This window comes from Chanodichthys erythropterus, chromosome 11 (assembly GCF_024489055.1).
Source record: "Chanodichthys erythropterus isolate Z2021 chromosome 11, ASM2448905v1, whole genome shotgun sequence".
Taxonomy (NCBI): domain Eukaryota; kingdom Metazoa; phylum Chordata; class Actinopteri; order Cypriniformes; family Xenocyprididae; genus Chanodichthys; species Chanodichthys erythropterus.
In genome coordinates this window covers 12,958,848-12,978,523 of record NC_090231.1, presented here as the reverse complement: position 1 = coordinate 12,978,523, position 19,676 = coordinate 12,958,848, and the positions used below count along the sequence as shown (strand labels likewise).

The following is a 19,676-nucleotide window of genomic DNA, read 5'->3' as shown; positions in this document are numbered from 1 at the left end:
GTCCAATACTTTGTTTATATTCATAGATTTATATATAATCATATATAACATTAAAAGAAAAAAATAAATCACCATCATTGTCATTGACAACAACAATGAACAAGTAACAAAATATTCAAACATTGTGTGCACTGCTGAGTGCACTTGCACAGTTTGTTGCGATCATTTTTTTTTTTTTTTTTTTTTTTTTTTTTTTGTCGTTGTTGTGGTTTGTTTGTTTCTTTAGCCAAAAATAGTCAGAACCTCAGTCACTCATGAACAAGAGAGTGGACAGAAAGGCAATGTTAGGTCACATCCTCCAAATATCAAACATTTCTTTCATCCAAGCATCCCCAGGCTACAAAAGGACTGTACAGAGAGGCTCTTGGTTCATAAGCATGGGAGGCATGTGGGGGCGGAGCCTTGTGAAACCACACCCATTTGCTAAAAAAATAATGTCTTAATGGCAGCAATGAAGTCTAATCATTCGCCCTTTAGTTCTTAGGCACACATGTGGGGACAGAAAAGAACAAATACACACACACACACACACACACACACACACACACACACACACACATGCACACAACGTACGTACCACAAGTAACCATTTCCTAAAAGTATACAAGATTGAATTGAGCTCAACAACACACAAACGAAACGATGATGACAAAACTAATGACGTGTTCTTAAACCTCACAGAGGCAAAAATGAGGCAGCGGAGGCAGGAAAAGACGTCCCTTGCGATCCCCGCCACAAAAACTAAAGAGTGCTGGTTGGCGTAAAATGGGCTAAAGCTTTTGTGTTTGAAACTAGAGGTCTTTCTTTGTTGGGGAATGAAGGGCTGGTGAAAGAGGATGTGTTGTGCCGTTGCCCCCCTCTCTCTGCCTTTCTTTCATTCATTCATTCATTCATTCATTCATTCATTCATTCATTCATTCATTCATTCATTCATTCATTCATTCATTCATTCATTCATTCATTCGCTCACATACTGCACATTTACAAGAGGAGTAATACACACAGTTCCTCCTGTACACAAGCGTTCACATTCACACATTCGGTTCATAAAATACAAAACAAATTCACTCCAAATGACGAAATGGCCTCTTTTGATCATACGTCTAAGTAAGCGATTAAAAAAAAAATACATTGTGCAGACTGGTATGTTTTAAACACGCGCGCACACAAACACACTCATTCCGTCTCAAACGAACATGCGTGTATAGACACATACACACAGACACACAATCACAAAAATATTCATCTCTATTATATCTAACACATTTTTTTTTTATCTTTTTAACTTGCATTTTATGTGAGTGCAAATCTTCAAGTTTTATAATCAAAGTTTTTTTTATAATAGCTTTACATTTTTTTATAGAAACTTTATATATATATATATATATATATATGTATATAAAAAAATGAAACAACAGTGTTTGTCTTTAAAGAGAGGATTTGTTTTTCTGATAATGTCTGAACTGAAACACGCAATGGTCCCCCAATCACCACCGTTTCCTCCCAGCACAAACTCCAGTTCTGATTCAACACACGCACACACACACACAATATATATGTATGTGGTAATATTTCTGAAGCCATACCACATAAATATACATGTCAATCATCTCAAAAAAGAAAAAAAGAAAAAACAAAAACTCTATTCAAATTACATCTTAATAAAGTGCATTAGTCTGAGTGTAAGGTGCTTAATGCTGTAAGTGCCAGAACTTTATCACCCCCCCCATCCCCCAAACACAAACACAAAAATAAATTCACACCTGTTCCCTTCCCTGTTGAATTACATTCTTCTATTCCCAGAGCAAAACCCACCCGCCCTAAACTGATACCTTACTCCTGGCTTATCCCCAATCCCCTTCCCCCTCAAAGCAGTGCACATTCGACTTGCGGAGTCTGATTAGGTGGACCCGCGGGTTTAAAGGCCTCGTGTAGCTATTGCTGTGGATTTAGTAATCCTCGACCATCTCCATCTCGTTTAGACCATACCGATCAGGGCCACCATGGAATGAGTACCCTAAAGAGACATTTCAAATACAGTAGATCAGTATACAGTAGCCAATTTTGGTCATTTCATAACTTAATTGAAAACTGAAGATTGCACGCTACAACCACAGTGTAACGTTTCACAGGACAGCAAAGTTCGTTTTTCTATAGGTGAGAGACTTTATTTTGTAACAAGTAATGAAAATAGCGTTAGAATAATAACACTGACATATAGCCTGACAACATCTCATCTGACCATACTGCATCAGGACAATGTTTTTTTCATCAGGCACTCTATACTTAAAATGAATCTTTCAAAATAAAAGTCTTGCACAGGAAACCATTTAGAATTATGTTTTTTGTCATTTTCATTTTTTTACTAAACACTCTGCAACCCAATCAAAACGCGAACTTTTTTTTATTTTTTTTATTTGTGATCATGAAAGTTGAAAACAGTTGTGCTGCTTACTATTTTTGTGAAAACTCTGATACATTTTTTCAGGATTCTTTGATGAATAGAAAGTTCAAAAGAAGAATTCTCATTTATTTAAAACAGAAATCTATCAATGAAAATAGAATTTTTCTATGGATGTAAAAGCCTTTACTTACGGAAGAGGATTAGGGCCAATCAATAAAAAAATAAATAAAAAAAACCATCGAGATTAAAGTTGTTAAATTTAGAGAAAAAAACTTGTTAAATTTCAAGAAAAAAGTCGAGATAAAATGTTGAGAATAAATTCATTAAATTATGAGAATAAAGTCATTAAATTATGAGAAAAAAGTTGTTAAATTATGAGAACAAATTCATAATTTAATGACTTTATTCTCAACATTTTATCTCGACTTTTTTCTTGTAATTTAACGACATTTTTCCTCAATTTAACGAATTTGTTCTCGTAATTAAACATTTTTTTTCTCGGAATTTAATGAGTTTATTCTCAACATTTTATCTCGACTTTTTTTCTTGTAATTGAATGACTTTATTCTCAACATTTTATCTGAACTTTTTTTCTTGTAATTTAATGACTTTATTCTCAACACTTTATCTCAACTTTTTTCTTGAAATTTAACAACTTTAATCTCGAGATGGTTTTATTTTTTTATTATTGCTTGGCCCTAATCCTCTTCCGTATTTACTGTCACTATTGATCAACTTTAATGCTGAATAAATGTATTCATTTTTTTTTTTTATCTTACTGACACCAAACCTTTGAACAGTAGTGTAGGTTTTTCAGAAGAGTTCTAAAACTTAAGTAGAAAACCATGCAACTATTTTATTCAGGAGCACTGATTCTGAAGAATTCTAACCCATACAAGAACCATACAAAATTCTTTAATTTCTCCTGTTTTCAGATCATTAACGGTTCCATTAACGATTCTTGTAGAGCATTTTATGAAGACATTTTGGAAAAAGAAATGCCATTCCATTATCAAATAATGCCAAATGAATCAGTAAGATATCAGCTATATGTGTTTGATTCACTAAAAAGAACCAGTTCATAAGAGTCATTTGTTCAGGAATCAGATGGACTACACTGGTTGTGCTTCAAGGTTTTGAAACACTAAAAAGAACCAGTTCATAGGAGTCATTTGTTTGGGAATCAGAACAAGAGAGAAATCAATAGATAGGGAAGGTTACCTAAGATGCTTGGGTCAGAGTGCAGCATCATGGGCTGTTTCTTCTTCAGCTTTGCTGCCTGATCATAGACCACACCCCCCTTCCCAGAATGCACTGCCTGGAACATAGACTGCAGGGCACTGGGGTTCATTCCGCGTACAGTATCCTAACCAACAATAAGGGTGCAAGAATGAGAGGCAAACACAGGAATTATAAATCTGACAAACAAAAAACGTGACTTGGTTCTGCCCATCATGGAAATATAAATCACTCTCAATGCAAAGTTGTACTCATACCTGGAGAGGGAAGTTGTTCATGCTTAGTCCAGCCATCTCTTTGGAGAGCTATAAGAGAAGACCAAGAATTTTATTTCAAGTAGGCAAACACCACACACACACACACACACACACACACACACACACAAAAACACAAACATCTTCCTGTCACACACACCTGCTGCTGCTGTCTCTGGTGGTTAGCTTTCTGTTTGGCACGGCGCTCCAGGAACTGTCTGGCGAACTCTTTGGCTTCAACAGTGTCGCCCAGATAGGAGCAGATAAAGTTCAACACCTCATACGGAGACTCCACCTCCTTCAGGTACGCCACAATGGTGGGCACTGTGAACACAAATGCACACTCGTTTTCCTGCTTATGAACTCTCTGGTCTGCTAGGATAATAAGTTTGTGTTTACTGTAAACATGTCTTCTGTTAGATTTTAAAAACTGAGGGATGAGTCTAAATTCTATTTCAGAATAATCGACAGCCTCTGCAGACATTGTCGAAAGAGAATTTGTATTTCAGATTATTTTTTTAAATATAAAGCATCCCAAATGAGAGAAAGGCTGGTGTGTGCAAATCCTGAAAGAGAGACGTCTAACCATCCTGGGAAGAGGAAGAGTTATTGGCGGAGGTGTTGAGCGCATGCAGCATCTGTTCACACCAGGTGGTGAAGCCATCCTGAGACTTCATCCCCTGCAGGAGTTTCAACAGCCGCTCCTCCTCCTCAGTGCGCTTACGGCCCCTCATCATGTACTGCTCACTGCACAAACACATACAAACGGCTTAGCCAGAACACACACTTTGGATTGTTCAAGCATAGTGCTAGCATTGCCAAGGTCTTGGGTTTGATTCCCAGATTGCCTTGCTTTTTCTATCACATGCATATGTTCCAGAGTTTCTATGATTTTTCTATGCCGTTTTTCAATATAAATAAATTTTGCTAACAAATCGAGCATTACGAGGATTTAGCAAGTTGTAAAGTGCCCCATTACACTTCATGTAGTGTGTACTATAGCAGTTTGTGAATGCAAAAGCTCTGCAAAGTTTTAAATATCAAAAGTGCACAACAAATAAAGTTATTGTCTCGTAAAATGAATCGATTCTTGATGAATCGGTTCAATGAATCGAACTGCAGAAATGAGCTGTCAGTAATTCCAGTCTCACTTCCTGTTAAAACCTACGTAACAATTTAAAAAAAAAAATCATGATGCCAGCCTATGGTCTTCATTGGTTGCCCACGAACGATGTCTACTTTGACCCTCAAACAAACTGGAATTGATATGATAAAACAGACGGCATCATTACTGTTCGTATAACTGTGTATCAAGCCTCTGGGGCTGAAATTCAGATCGTTTCCAACACATGCTGTAAGCAGTAGACCAATCACAACAGACTGGCCCATCTGACCAATCAGAGCAGAGTAGGCTCTCAGAAACGAGAGGTATTGTAGGAGACATCCAAAACAAAATTAGGAGCCTTTAAAACAGCATAATAGGGGCACTTTGATCTACACAGGTTTTGAACAACAGCAATATTTACCAATCTTAATCAACCACAAATTTCATAATCGCTGCACAACTAATATTCAATAAAAAAAATTCTGTGCATTTTAAGATTTCATAATCTTTTCTAGGCCAGAACATCAATTTTCTTGAAATAATGTCAAATTATGAATTGGTTGATATTTGGCCATCTTAGAATCATTTTAGCTGATTAAAAGAATCGGTTATTTGCAAAACTTACAGACAACCTTGACAATGGAAGAATTGCATTTTCTGCTTTCAACTATTTACATACATTTTAGACATTATACTTGGATTTTGAGTAAACATTGTTAAAAATTTTAAACATTTTTTAAAAAAATTGTACATTATAGCAAAATTGTACATGTCTCATTCGCGACTATTAAACTGTTTGTTACATGCATCCATGACACACAATTGCTCTAGATACTGGTATGAGCCACTGAAAACCCCATTCAACTTGTGCGTTAGCATGTGGTTTGTTTGCGTTTACCTCAATGAGGGACTGCTGCGGCTGTTCTTCAGCCCCATGTTGTTCCGAAGAGCGCTCTGGTTCTTGAGGGCCTCGTCCCAGACCCCCATCCCTCCTCCCGAGGGGCTGCCACCACCACCCACCTTTCCATCCAAAGACCCGGCTGCCCCCCACAACGAAGAGGCATCATTCCACTGCAGAGCGAAACATTCATAATGCATTTATTTTGATTTTCAAGACTGCACACCAGTGATGTTTGTATGTGTGTGTGTCTTACCCTCTGCTGTTGCTGGACTCTGTGCTGTTGTTTGTGCATTCTTTCAGCCTCCTGCTGGATGTCCAGGAGGTTGTGGGGCTTGGTCTGCTTTCCCAGCCCAGGGATGGGTCCCCCGCTCCAACCCGACCCAGAGCCAGAGGAACCCTGACGCGGAGCCTGCTGGAGCAACTTCATCAGCAAATCCTGCTGCTGGGAAAAACAGAGATAAGAAGAAAGAGGGTGAGTGTTAGAGAAAATACACAAAAAAATAACTACTTAAACAAAAATTTAAACTACTGTTCAAAAGTCGGCTTTTAATCAAACAAATGCAGCCTTGATGAGCAGAAGAAAAAAACACAGTAAAAGTAGTAATATTGTGAAATACTATTAAAATTTAAATTTAATTTTCAGCATTATTACGCCAGTCTATTGTCTAATAGTGTGTTGTCTAGACAGTGTATTGTCTAGCCATTATTGTCTAAATAACTGGCAACAGAAGTGAGTACACCCTAAGTGAACATGTCAAAACTGTGTCCAAAGTGTCAATATTTTGTGTGAGCACCATTGTTATCTAGCACTGCCTTAATTCTCCTGGGCATGGAATTCACCAGAGCTGGTGGCACAGATTGTTGCTGGGATCCTCTTCCACTCCTTCATAATGACATCACAGAGCTGCTGGATGTTAGACGCATGGCGCTTCTCCACCTTCCGCTTGAGGATGCCCCACAGGTGCTCAATAGGGTTTCAATGTGTTACCGATCTTCTTATAGCCTTGGCCAGTGCTTCCCAAACCTGTCCTGGAGGACCCCCAGCCCTGCACATTTTGTATGTCTCCCTATTTCTGACATACCCATTTCAGGTCTTGCAGTTTCTACTAATGAGCTCATGAGTTGAATCAGGTGTGATAGATGAAGGAGACATTCAAAATGTGCAGGGCTGGGGGTCTTCCTAATTCTCAAATCCTCAGAGAGTTCTTTGCCACGAGGTGCCATGTTGAAAATCCAGTGGTCAGTATGAGAGAATTGTACTCAAAGCACCAAATTAGAACTGCTCTAATACAAGATACACAAATTTGTACCACTTTTGCTACAGTATTCTGACTGATAATTAAAGCTTTGCTGATCTTCTTGTAGTCTTCACCTTTCTGGTTTAAAGAAATGATTTTCTTTCTCAAGTCGTGTGACATTTTTCTTCCTTGTGGTGCCATTGCTGACAGCACGAAATGGTGAAACACCCTTTTATAGTCAACTGTCTGCTGGACACCCGTGTAATGAATAATTAGACTTATCTGTGGTTGATTAAATTAAACATTTGTAGTATAAAATTTAGCTTTGCTCCAGAGACTTTCCGTAGGGTGTACTCATTTTTGCATCACCCTAATTTGAGTAAAACTGAAAAATGTGTAATCCAAATTATATTATTAACCTTACTTTCATGTTATACTGACATAATATACACAGTTGTAAGTTAAACAGATGTTATATTAAACTTAGTCTTGTCAACATTTTGGAAATTGTTTTTGTGTTCATTGAGATATTGTTTAAAATGTTACTTTCAAAGGGGGTGTACTCATTAACGCTGAGCACTATATATGTTTGTAACAATGTAAATGTTTTAATGCATGCTTGGTAAATAAAAGTATTACTTTCTTAAAAAAAAAAAAAAAAAACTAATCCCAAACTTTTGAACAGTAATGCATTTGAGGATTAGAGATTATTTTAACATGAGATACCTGCTTGCGCCTGTAAAGCTCCTCCTCCTCTCTCCTTTTCTGCTCTTCCCTCCTTTTTTCATCCCTCCGTTTCCTTTCCTCTTCCTCACGCTTGGCCCTGAGTTCAGCTTCTCTTCTCTCATGTAGCTGAAACACAATACAAAACAATGTAATGAGAACAGAAGAGTTTTGAGTTCAGTGCATTTCCTCAGATAACCAGCAGAGGCCATCAGCGTTAACTCTCACCTTCTGAAGCTGTTCTAGAATTGGACCCTGAGTTGAAGAATTCATTAAGTCCCATAGACTGGCCTCACCGCCTGCTCACAAAAAAAAAAAGAGATAAAGTGAAAGAATGTTTGTTTATTTTCGGATACAAGTGTGTGAGGAAAAAACTAAGAGTGATCCAAGTGCCCCTATCATGCTTTTTCAAATATTACCTTTCATGCAGTGTGTAATATAGCGGTTTGTAAATGTAAAAGGTCTGCAAAGTTTTAAAGTGCATGGCAAATAAAGTTATTGTCTCTTAAAAGAAAGAATGGATTCTGAACCGATTCAAGTCTCGCTTCCTGTTAAAAACCTACAGAATAATGTTACAAATTTGTATAATGCCAGCCTATGGTCTTCATTGGCTGCTGGAAAACAACACCTACATTGACCCTCAAACAAAGAATTTGGTTTGCGTTGTCAACATGTTGAGAAGATGCCTATTGTAGGAGACCGCGAAAACAAAATTATGAGGCTTTATTTATATAACAGCATAATTTAAGTGTTTTGTGTGTGTACCTGCTGGCTGTGAGGCTGAGGTATGCATGTCCCACATGGACCCTGTATCTGGCACTGACATCGACCTGTTTAACGAAGGCATCATACCCTGCTCTCCACACCTACATGGGGGAAAAAAAGCAGTATTAAACATATATAATGTATTCAGTGACACAGAAAAAACAAACAAACAAAAAAAAACACTCAGTCACTCACCTGTTGATGAGCTGAAACAGCTGCTGTTGCTGCTGGTAAAGAGCCGTGGCAGCAGCTAATTCCTGCTGCTTCTTTAACCGCTCCTGATCCATATTACCCTGAAACACACCGAAAGATCAGTAACGCACATTAACCCATGACAGTGAGATGAGTCACATGCATTTATTCATGAAAGAGACATGCATGAAAACATTTACACACAGAGTATCCGCATGTTTAAGGGAATTATATATTAGACATCAAGACTTTAATGCAAGTTTTAAAAAGAATTTAAGACAAATATAAAGTGTTAAGCAATGCTTTAAGGATCCAAGGACACCCTGCACACATTCCATGTGAACACAAATGCAAATCTACACACAAACTCACACAGACACACATTTACAAACAAGCTTATTACCACTAAAATAAAAATGAATGAACCATAAAAAAAAAATAAAAATAAAATAAAAACTCCCCAGAATGCAAATAACCCCATGGAACATTATTCCCCAACATTCACCCTTCCACCCAGAGACTCACGATTGCCCCCCGGGGTGGTTGAGGGCGAAGATGGGCTTGATTCCTCACCAGGAGGGGCGGAGGGGAGGGACCAGGGGCAAAAGGCACACGCCCCCACATCTTAATGACTTCCCCCAACGGCTGAAATCCCTCATCACAACCACGTTTAACAAGCAGGTTCATGGCGAAATACCCCGCCTGAAACCATTCACACATTTCCACTGTACTGAACGGACCTGAGAGAGACAGAACAGACAAAGGACACGGTATTAATGGACTATACTCAAAGTACTGCTCCATATGCATGAGTTGAACTACTATGAGAGAATGCGTGCGTACCCTGGATCTCTCCTTGCGGGTCTTTGTAAAACCATTTCATGGCAGAGTCATGGGAGAGAGGAAGAGCAGAGGCTGTGTTTCTGCTCTCCTGAAGAGTCTGTGTGAAGCACTCTTCCTCTAGAGAGGTGTCCTGGAGCGCTGCCACCATCTTCTCTGCCTCCTACACACATAAATCACCATCAAATTTTTGATGGTGGAAAAAAAAAAAAAAAAAAAAAAAAAACATTGAAGTGTTCTATAAACAATGTCATTTATCTAAAGAGGGGACACATTCTACACATTTTTACCATTTTGTTCCCCCCAAAAGTCTATTCATAATGTTAATACAGGTTTCTAGCACAAAAAAAAAAACATTAGAAATAAATTATAATAAAGCTGTAGCATTGGCATGTTTCCTAAATCTCTGCAAACATATTACCAGTTTTTGCAGCTAAACCTTTTAGCAAATAAATTCTGTCAGATATTATGTTATCCGGGCCCATATGTATAAAACTTCTCAAAAATGCTCTTAAGAATAGTCTTAAGCTTTGACTTGAGTGTCAAAAAAAATATTAGTAAAAAGTAGGATTTGTCTAAGAGTAGGAGACTTTTATAAAGAAGCTAAAAGCAACTTTTAGTAAAGTATAAGACTGATTCTTAAGTGCTGACTTAAGTGTTGTGAATTAAGGACTACAATGATGTCAACTCAAAATGGCCGCTCTCAACCTCTGAATCAGCCAATAGCGAGCCTGCAAGGGTGAAGTCACAGCAGCACAACACCAATCATTTAATGTTATTATAAAAAAAAAAAAACCTTTAAAAAGACACTGAAATGTTTTTAATATTTACATTTATTTTTTAAAAATAGCTTTGCATTGTGCAAGATTATCACAAATTAGTATTGATTGTGTGGAATCTTTTTCTAATGATGTATGTCTCCTCATTTACAGTTGGAGCAATGATGTGTCATGAGTTCCATCAAAGGCTCCAACAACTCCAGGGAAGCCAACTATCAACATGAAAGTTTGATGGTCAGTTGGAAAGTCAATTAACTGCCATAGAGTAGTGGCCAAATGTGATATCCAGCCATATGAAAATTGACATCTTCAACCTTAATTCAAATATTTTTAAAAATCTGTTAAAAGATGTAAGCATATTGTGTAGCTGTGCTTGGAGTAAATTGTTTCATGTGTGACAATGAAATTTCAAATTATTTTTGGCCAGGCTGTCATACAGAGAAATTATGAACACATGCAAAAACAAGAGGACCAATGAAATATTAAAAACTGATTATGTTGTAGTCAACATGTGCTTTTTCTGAACTTTTTTTCTTCTGAAACCTGTAGCTGTAGTTTTCCTTTTTTGCCAAAATTTGTCAGATAAATACCTTTGCTTAGTTTAGTGTTTTATTCTTCCCTCATATTTTAAAACATTTAAATAATATAAACATAAAAATAAACATTTTCCTCATATTTTTATGGTTTGAGCAAAATTGTAGGGTCATTTATAAAAATAAAAAAAAACCTTTGCACATCAATTTTGGCCACTATGTTTGGTGTGGTAAGTTTAGTAATAGTACTATGTAAGTCCCAGCTTACTGTGGACTGATGAGCTCAAATCATCACCGGTGCACTGCTGCATTTTTCCAGCTACCAAAAAAGGTAATTACTATTTCATTTCTACAGTCAGAGCATTGATTTGTAGAGTGGGAGAAGTTATTACATTTAAAGTTATAAAAAAAGTGTATTCAAACTTATTAATTATTGTTTAAGTAATATTTATTTAATTTATTACATTTATATAAAGTTATTACATTTCTTATAAGGTCAGTTACAAAAAGAATAAGAATAAGAGTAAAATTAAGTAATTCTTAGAATTTTGACACACTTAAGACTAAAATTTTACTCTGAGTGGCTTCATACTTACGGCCCATGATCTATTACCAAAGCCACTGGAAGGCAAGCCTGCAACCTTTAGCCAAAAAAGCGTAATGGCTAAAGCTAACGCTCCGCCCCCCGCGGTACGCAGAGAACGAGAACAGAGGCTGTTTTTTGAATGGAAGTCAATGGACGAGAGGCTTCACTATGCTGATTAAACAGCTTTTGTGGGGAAATAGCTAAACATTTAATTAATCCACAGCCTGTTTGCCAATCTTCAGAATGTTTTACACTAAACAATACTTTCGTTGGGAACTATATGTAGATTTTAGCTTGATAAAAATGTATTTTTTTAAGAGAAGGCAGACTAGGGAATGTTGTGACTAATGTCACTGCCATTACACGATAAGCTGAGAGGTGCCGCACGTGATTAAGTTAGCCGTTTCGCTTTCTCCAATGGCAAGAGATATCTCCCCATTATATACAATCTCTGCTATTACACTCAGAACTAATTTTCTGTGGTACCTGTTGCAGGTGCTTCATGCCCTCGTCATCCTCAATATCGCCCCCCGGAGGTGGGAGGTCAGTAGCAGCAGAGGACAAGGAGGGAGGCGATGAAGGCAGACTGGAGGAGGCACTGGGGCTCAAATCTAACATGGCCTCTGATAACACTACAAAAAAAGACAACACACAGGTTAAGCGTCACCCATTCATACAACTGTAGTATGTAATTAATCAATTTTAATTAAAGCTGCAAGCAACGATGAAAAGGCCCTCGAACCTGGGCTCACCGCCACCTGTCGGCCTTAGAAAAACCGTGAACAGATGGTGCTTTGACCATAACCGAATATTGCAATGTAGATGTCATCAGGCCAGGACTATTATCAAACGTGAAGTTTGGAGCAGATCGTACATTGTATGCCTGAGTTACAATAACTTCCTGTTTCATGGCGTTAATCACATACTTAAGCACTTAGCAGAGTATTGCATGATTCAACGTGTTTCTTGCATGTTTAGTACTTCGTGGCATATTGAAATTAGTTCCTGAGAGTGAATTACAGTGTGAAGCATGCCATTTCCTGTTGCCAGCAGGTGGCACTATGACTAACTGAATATTATCATATAGATGTCTTTAGGCCAGGACTCTTATCACACATGTGAAGTTTGGGGCAGATCAGACACTGTATGCCTGAGTTAAAACAGCTTCCTTCATGGCGAAACATCAGACTTTGTAAGTCGCCACGGACACGCCCTTCAACAAAAACTCAAGATCTTTACAATTTAACATCGTTAAGGTCTTAAGATTAGACTGACAACAAATTATGTTGATCTGGTTAAAACTCTACAAGGAGTTAATCAGTGTAAAGCATGTCATTTCCTGTTGCCCACAGGTGGCGCTATGACTGTAACTGAATATTGCCATGTAGATGTCTTCTGTCGGGACTATTATCAAACATGTGAAGTTTGGAGCAGATCGGACATTGTATACCCGAGTTACAATAACTTCCTGTTTCAAGGCGAAACATCAAATTTTGTCAGGCCGCCACGGACAAAACCTTTGGCGAAAACTCTAGATCTTCACAATGAAATGTCGCAAAGGCCTTTAGATTAGACCGACCAAATATGACATTGATCTGAATAAAGCTCTAGGAGGAGTTTGTTAAAGTACAACGTCTGGAAATGGCACAAAATGGCAAGTTAATTAAAAATATCTGACTTCCTGTTCAGTTTCAGATTTTGCTCCAAGAGACTTTTTTGTACATGTTGGGCTGTTAAATGTGTGTAATGAATTTCAAAATCTATGTGAAATGTAGCGCGAGGGGCACTAAGTTAGGTGGCGCTATCGAGCCATTTTGCCACACCTAATTCTGAGACCCATAACAGATGTAAATATTCACCACTTCTGATGCGTGTGCAAAGTTTCATGAGTTTTTGAGCACGTTTAAGCCCTCAAAAATGTGATTAATTTGGGAGAAGAAGAAAAAGAAGAAGAAGCAGCAGCAGCGGAATAATAATAAACTGACCAATTCCAATAGGGTCCTCATACTTTCGGTGCTTGGGCCCTAAAAAGAACAATAAAAAAAAATAAAAATAAAAAAAAGTGAAATCTTTACCTTCACTTGGTAATTTGTTAGGAATGGAGGGGACAAGGTGAGGCTCCTCCAAGCCAGAGGGGGCAGCAGAGGGCACAGCCTCAAGGACAGGAGCAGGAAGAGAGGGAGGGAGAGGAGGAGGAGGGGAAGGAGAAACCGGTTTCACTTCAATTTCAGACACTGGAGCGGAGTCAATGACATCTGTGGGAAGAGAAAAATCATACAAACCAAGTTAGATATTCTTGAAAATGCCCTTATTTAAAATCATGTATTAATTAAATGCATTTTTTTTTTATGTAAATCTCGGAGATGTTTAAATTGTATTTTGGTGTACAAAAAAAGTCAAAATTCAGTCAGTTCCTCACACAAAGCAATCATATTCATTTTTGCATCAACTGTGTTTTAAGAGTTTATTTTTTCCCATTTCTGTTCCCACCTTTCTCGCTTTTTTCAGCACCAGTGCCATTCTTCTCTTGATTAGCACCGTTCTCTTCCTCATCCTCCAACCCCTGGAACTCAAACTCTTCTTCTGGAATGGGGTCTTTCGGGCCCTTCTAAGAGAACAAAAGAGCAGAAAATGTAAAGAAAAGAAAACCATAGATCAGAAGTCATTAGAGACTAGATCCTATGGTCTTACCTTAACAGACATAAATGCTCCAGAAGAATCAAAGGTTCCCATTTCTCCGTCTTCCTCATCTGTGCACCACTCTGGCAGGCCATCTCTTTCCTCTTCTGCTCCATCGCTGCCTGCTCTCCTTCTGCCTCCCTCACTCCCTCCATCCCGGAAGTCGAAATCAAACTTCCTGCGGCGAACTTCACCTGGACCAGTGTGTTCACGCCAACCAGCCGAGCGAGGACCACCATCTAGGAAGGAGAAGCACAAGTTTTGAGTTGAGTTTGTAGTAAAAATAAGATGTTGTTCTCATAAATTGTCGCACTTTGACGCTGTGCTAAGTTAGCATTTTAGCCTCCTCTAAATAAAATCACATGGTATGGGTCTCAAAATCTGATCAGTTTTGTTTATCAGTATCAGGTAGCAAATAAGTGTAATTGTTCCTTTTGTATGCAATGCTGTGATTCACTGGCCAAAAAAAAAAAAAAAAAAAAAAAGAATTTGACTGATAGCATTATTTTTTCAAGATTTCTATAGATAATGTAATATATCACTGTTGAGAACTATTCTGGCCATGATAATACTGTAGTGAAAACCTGATATCATGACAGCCTTAATTGTGAAATATTATTACGATCTAAAAGAACTGCATTCCATTTTAATATATTTTAAAATTTAATTTATTCCTGTGATGCAAAGCTGAAGTTTCAGCATCATTACTCCAGTCTTCAGTGTATTAGTATTCAGTAGTGCATGCTTAACATAAGATTAGCTCCGTTTACACATGGTACACCTCAGGTGATTCACTAAGAAAGCAGTCAGCCAAGACAGATTGTCGTTCATATCTACAGTGCGTCTCAATCAGTTCCCTTGTTCAGTAATCAGGGCACTGATGAAGAAGTCGGCCATTACAAGATTTGTCTCAAATCACAAAATCCTCCCAGCCCACTGAAATGTTCGCTCACTAAAAAGAGCTCTTTCTCCCTTAAATGTAAAAAATAAATAAATAAATATATATATATATTTATTTATATTTTAGTAAACCTCGCTAGACAGGTAACTGAACATAATCTAGCTAACATTTATAATTAACCTGTGCCTGAAATGTTGTAGGTATACGTAACAATCAAAGTATTTATCATGATGTACTTTAAAGGTGCCCTAGAATCAAAATTTGAATTTACCTCAGCATAGGTAAATAACAAGAGTTCAGTACATGGAAAAGACATACATTGAGTTTCAAACCCCATTGCTTCCTGCTTCTTATGTAAATCTCATTTGTTTAAAAGACTTCCGGAAAAAAGGCGAATCTCAACATAACACGGACTGTTACGTAACAGACGGGATCATTAATATGTATGACCCCAATATTTGCATATATGCCAGCCCATGATCAAGGCATTAGACAAGGAAAGGCAGTATTGACGTCTGGATCTGTGCACAGACAAGGTAAGCAAGCAAGAACAACAGCGAAAAATGGCAGATGGAGCAATAATAACTGACATGATCCATGATAGCATGATATTTTTAGTGATATTTATAAATTGTCTTTATAAATGTTTCGTTAGCATGTTGCTAATGTACTGTTAAATGTGGTTAAAGTTACCATCGTTTCTTACCGTATTCACGGAGACAAGAGCCGTCGCTATTTTCATTTTTAAACACTTGCAGTCTGTATAATTCATAAACACAACTTCATTCTTTATAAATCTCTCCAACAGTGTAACATTAGCCGTTAGCCACAGAGCATAGCCTCAAACTCACACAGAATCAAACGTTTACATCAAAATAAATACTTTACTCACATAGTTCAAAGCATGCATGCAGCATGCATGACGAACATCTTGTAAAGATCCATTTGAGGGTTATATTAGCTGTGTGAACTTTGTAAATGCACTGTAATATAGTCGAGAGCTCGTGTGGCAGGGAGCAGGCGAATTAAAGGGGCGGCGCGCTGCCAAAATCAGTGTATAGTTAATGATGCCCCAAAATAGGCAGTTAAAAATTTTAATTTAAAAAAGTCTATGGGGTATTTTGAGCTGAAACTTCACAGACACATTCAGGGGACACCTTAGACTTATATTACATCTTGTGAAAAAGCATTCTTAGGCACCTTTAAATAACATTAGAAAAATAAATGTCAGAAAAATATCAGTTCTGCTGTTGTTAAGAATTACCAGTTGTAATGACATACAATGAGGACATTTTTGGGTGAACTATTCTTTTTAAAGGGCACCTATTATGCAAAATCCACTTTTACATGGTGTTTGGACATAAATGTGTGTTGGCAGTGTGTGTACACAACCACCCTACAATGATAAAAATCCACTCAGCCCCATTAAATCCCCTAAATCCCCATTAAACCAAAGCAGACATTAGTAATTAAGACATGCCCTTTTGATTCTATGAGCGGTGTGACATCGCCCATGAACGCTGACTGACAGTCCTGTATTACCATAATTTCTGCCCTCAGCGAGTTGTATGCTGTCTGCCATTTTCTCCACGCTCAAGTAGCTTTACCTACAACAACGTCTCGTAAGTAATCCCACCGGGGTTCTGTTGTTGGATGTAAGAGTGAACATAGAAGTCTTCATTTTATCCAAATATCTGAGCCACTGAGGATGCTGTGGATTAATTTTTGAAGGTAATGCGCCCCAAAATATACCTAAATTCGTTTATGTCTGCGCAAATTTTTTCACTCCAGATTGCTTTGTGAACGAGGGTCAATGCAACAACAGGCTTGTACTAATAGTGGATAAAAACAAGATGACAACATAATTTATAATCGTAATTAAACTAAACTATACCTGTTCTCTCTCCATACAGCATATATTCTCTGGCTCTCTAGGCATCATTGTCCGACTCCAGTTCGAACTGAACACCATTACTGACAGTTTCTGACATTTTCAGTGCTTAAGATTGTCCTGTTTGTTTGTTGCATGAGCTCTTGAAGCTCCACCCTCTTCTTGAAAGTGGGCCGGGAGCAGCAGATCATTTGCATTTAAAGGGACACACGCAAAAAATGGCTAGTTTTTGCTCACCCCCCCAAAACTGGCTATTTTAACATGCTATAAAAACGATCTGTGGGGTATTTTGAGGTAAAACTTCACTCTGGAGACGTCAGAGACTTATCTTACATCTTGTAAAAAGGGGCATAATGGGTTCCCTTTAATGCCAAGTGTAAATATGTGATGTGTATTGTGTTACCTTCTCTTCGTCCGCCAGTGACTCTCCAGCTGCCACCAGTTTCTCCCGCTTCCTCCTCCTCCTGTTCTTCTCTCAACGTGCGCCAGTTGTCGCTATCAGAGCGCATGAACTCCTTTCTGCCACCTGGACATCCTTCCTCAAAACCCAGCCGCACACCATCCCTCCGCAGAGGTTTCTCAAAACGCCTCTCACTTCTGCAGAATGAAAAGACAGAGAGGCTTATCAAGATGGCATTTGATTTGCCTTAGTAGGCCTATTAAATTAGACTGTGTGCCGATGACATTAAAAGGATTTTTACATTTATCAAGATGAGAGCGAAGGCAACAAACTGACATCACAATAATGGGAATAATACTAAAAAAATTTTAAAAATAAAATAATTGGTTTTAAATTTACTTTAAAAAAATTGTATAAAATAAAATAAAATAAAATAATACCTGTCATCCCAGCTCTGGCTGCGATGGATCTCTCGAACGCTACGACCAAATCCACCCTCTCCTTCCTCACTGCTTCTTTGGTAGAATCCGCCCTCTCCTCTTCCTCGACCTAAACACACATCACATAAACTTCAGCATCTCTGCCAATACATGAATAATTTACAAACATGTACACATAAATAGATCAACTTGCCCCGACCACCTCGCACGCTGCCTCTGCCTCGATTCACCCCAGCCGGGACGGCTCCACCCCCTTTACCCATTAGCCTCAGCACAGCCACACTATTGACAGACATGGAGAAGTTCCTCTGCAAAGAAAAAAAAACACAAGGAATGAAACCAGGACCACACCAAAAACCACAAGAATCAGTATAGATAAAAATGACTGTAGTGCCAAAGGCATTTTTTTTGTTTGTGATGCATGTCTAATCAGCCAGAAGCTTAAAATGTCAGACGTGTAAGTGTGCTCCTCTCACCTGCTCCTCTTCAGTGAGAGGCAACAGTGCCAGTGGCTGTTGAGGCTCATCCTGCAGAATAGCAGCAAACTCCTTATCCTGCATTTCTTCAGGGACCTGAAAACATACACACACAAGACTAATGACTCAATCTACTGTTACAAATGACTGACTGAAAATATCAGTAAATTCACACTTGCTGGACAGTAAATTCTGAATGGCATTTTGTACTCTTAATAGGGAACTGCAGAGAGATTTTCAAAACATACAGTAAAAACAGTAACACTGTGAAATATTATTACAAAGTAAAAGAAATGTTTACTATTTTTATAATTTCATCAGTGTCACATGATCACTGCTCATGATCTGCTGCTTATTGTCCTGATAAATATTTTTGTGGAACCCATGACTTTTTTTTTTTTAGATTTATGAATTAAAAGTTTGCAAGAACAGCATTTTATTAAATGGAAATCTTTTGTAACAGAACTAAAGTCTTTACTGCCACTTTTGATCAATTTAATGCATCCTTTGTTGAATGAAAGAAAAAAAAATCTTTTTTCCTAAGGAACTGTGACCATTCAAGGGTTAAGTTTGCACAGTGGTGACGTGGATTCCTACACAAGACACGACTGGTCAACTTTTACATGTCCTACATAGAGACTTGAGTGGCTAGATATCTTAAACACTTTTCAAACATATTAAAAGCAATTACATCAACTAAATATGCTAGGTCAGTGCACACTGAATATATCTTCTGCAATAAAATACACTATGGTAAATGATTATCTTAAGGCACAGCCTCTACAGTCTATTTTTGTTGCAACAGAGCTCTGACGATGCCGTTGCCCTTGGAAACCTTTATGACTTGTGTCAGTACTGGCAAGACATTTTTTGCATTTTTAAGTCAACCAGTGGAAACATGTACTTGACACACTGTGTTAAACCTCAGGCCATGTGAACTCCACTAAAGACGTCCATAAGAGAGAGTAAGAACAAATAAGAGCAGTTCACTGCTCAACAACATACATTGAGCACATAAAACATGTACAGACTGACATTTACAAACAATCTTTGTACTCTACAAAAATTACAGAAGGATTAAATGTCTAAACAGGGTTTTCAGGGTATATTGTGGCGGCCACCAAAATGAATTTGTCCTGCCAAAGAATTGTTTGATCATTTAACGTGACGATAACTGCTGTTCTGAAGTACTGATACCCGCTGTTAGTCGGCTGCTTTAAAACGCTCCTGTGAGTGTGTACAACCGTGTCTAAACCGGACACAACCGTTGTTGCTCATGTCGCAACAGCTAAAAGCGGTCTACACTGGATGCGACAAAGCGCACGTTGCA

At 38.0% G+C, this 19,676-nt stretch overlaps 1 protein-coding gene across 6 annotated transcripts in view; it reads right to left on the bottom strand.

The window, feature by feature from the left end:
- Positions 1–501: 501 nt before the first annotated feature.
- The window catches only part of gigyf1a (GRB10 interacting GYF protein 1a), a 30,443-nt gene continuing 11,268 nt past the window's right edge, over positions 502–19,676 (bottom strand). For 2 of the 6 annotated variants that reach the window (XM_067401766.1, XM_067401767.1), the window contains exons 5-25: positions 18,347–18,442; positions 18,064–18,178; positions 17,871–17,979; positions 17,434–17,627; positions 14,251–14,477; positions 14,050–14,167; positions 13,635–13,814; positions 12,046–12,191; positions 9,665–9,824; positions 9,347–9,561; positions 8,825–8,922; positions 8,630–8,730; positions 8,093–8,163; positions 7,868–7,993; positions 6,157–6,345; positions 5,901–6,073; positions 4,484–4,644; positions 4,058–4,221; positions 3,901–3,948; positions 3,626–3,770; positions 502–2,017 (exon numbers count right to left, since the gene is read on the bottom strand). In XM_067401766.1, coding sequence (XP_067257867.1) covers positions 1,950–2,017; positions 3,626–3,770; positions 3,901–3,948; positions 4,058–4,221; positions 4,484–4,644; positions 5,901–6,073; positions 6,157–6,345; positions 7,868–7,993; positions 8,093–8,163; positions 8,630–8,730; positions 8,825–8,922; positions 9,347–9,561; positions 9,665–9,824; positions 12,046–12,191; positions 13,635–13,814; positions 14,050–14,167; positions 14,251–14,477; positions 17,434–17,627; positions 17,871–17,979; positions 18,064–18,178; positions 18,347–18,442 — 2,904 coding nt within the window. In that variant the 3' untranslated portion in view covers positions 502–1,949. The remainder of the gene's footprint in view (positions 2,018–3,625; positions 3,771–3,900; positions 3,949–4,057; positions 4,222–4,483; positions 4,645–5,900; positions 6,074–6,156; positions 6,346–7,867; positions 7,994–8,092; positions 8,164–8,629; positions 8,731–8,824; positions 8,923–9,346; positions 9,562–9,664; positions 9,825–12,045; positions 12,192–13,634; positions 13,815–14,049; positions 14,168–14,250; positions 14,478–17,433; positions 17,628–17,870; positions 17,980–18,063; positions 18,179–18,346; positions 18,443–19,676) is intronic. The other 4 variants (XM_067401768.1, XM_067401770.1, XM_067401769.1 and 1 more) reach the window with 4 other exon arrangements.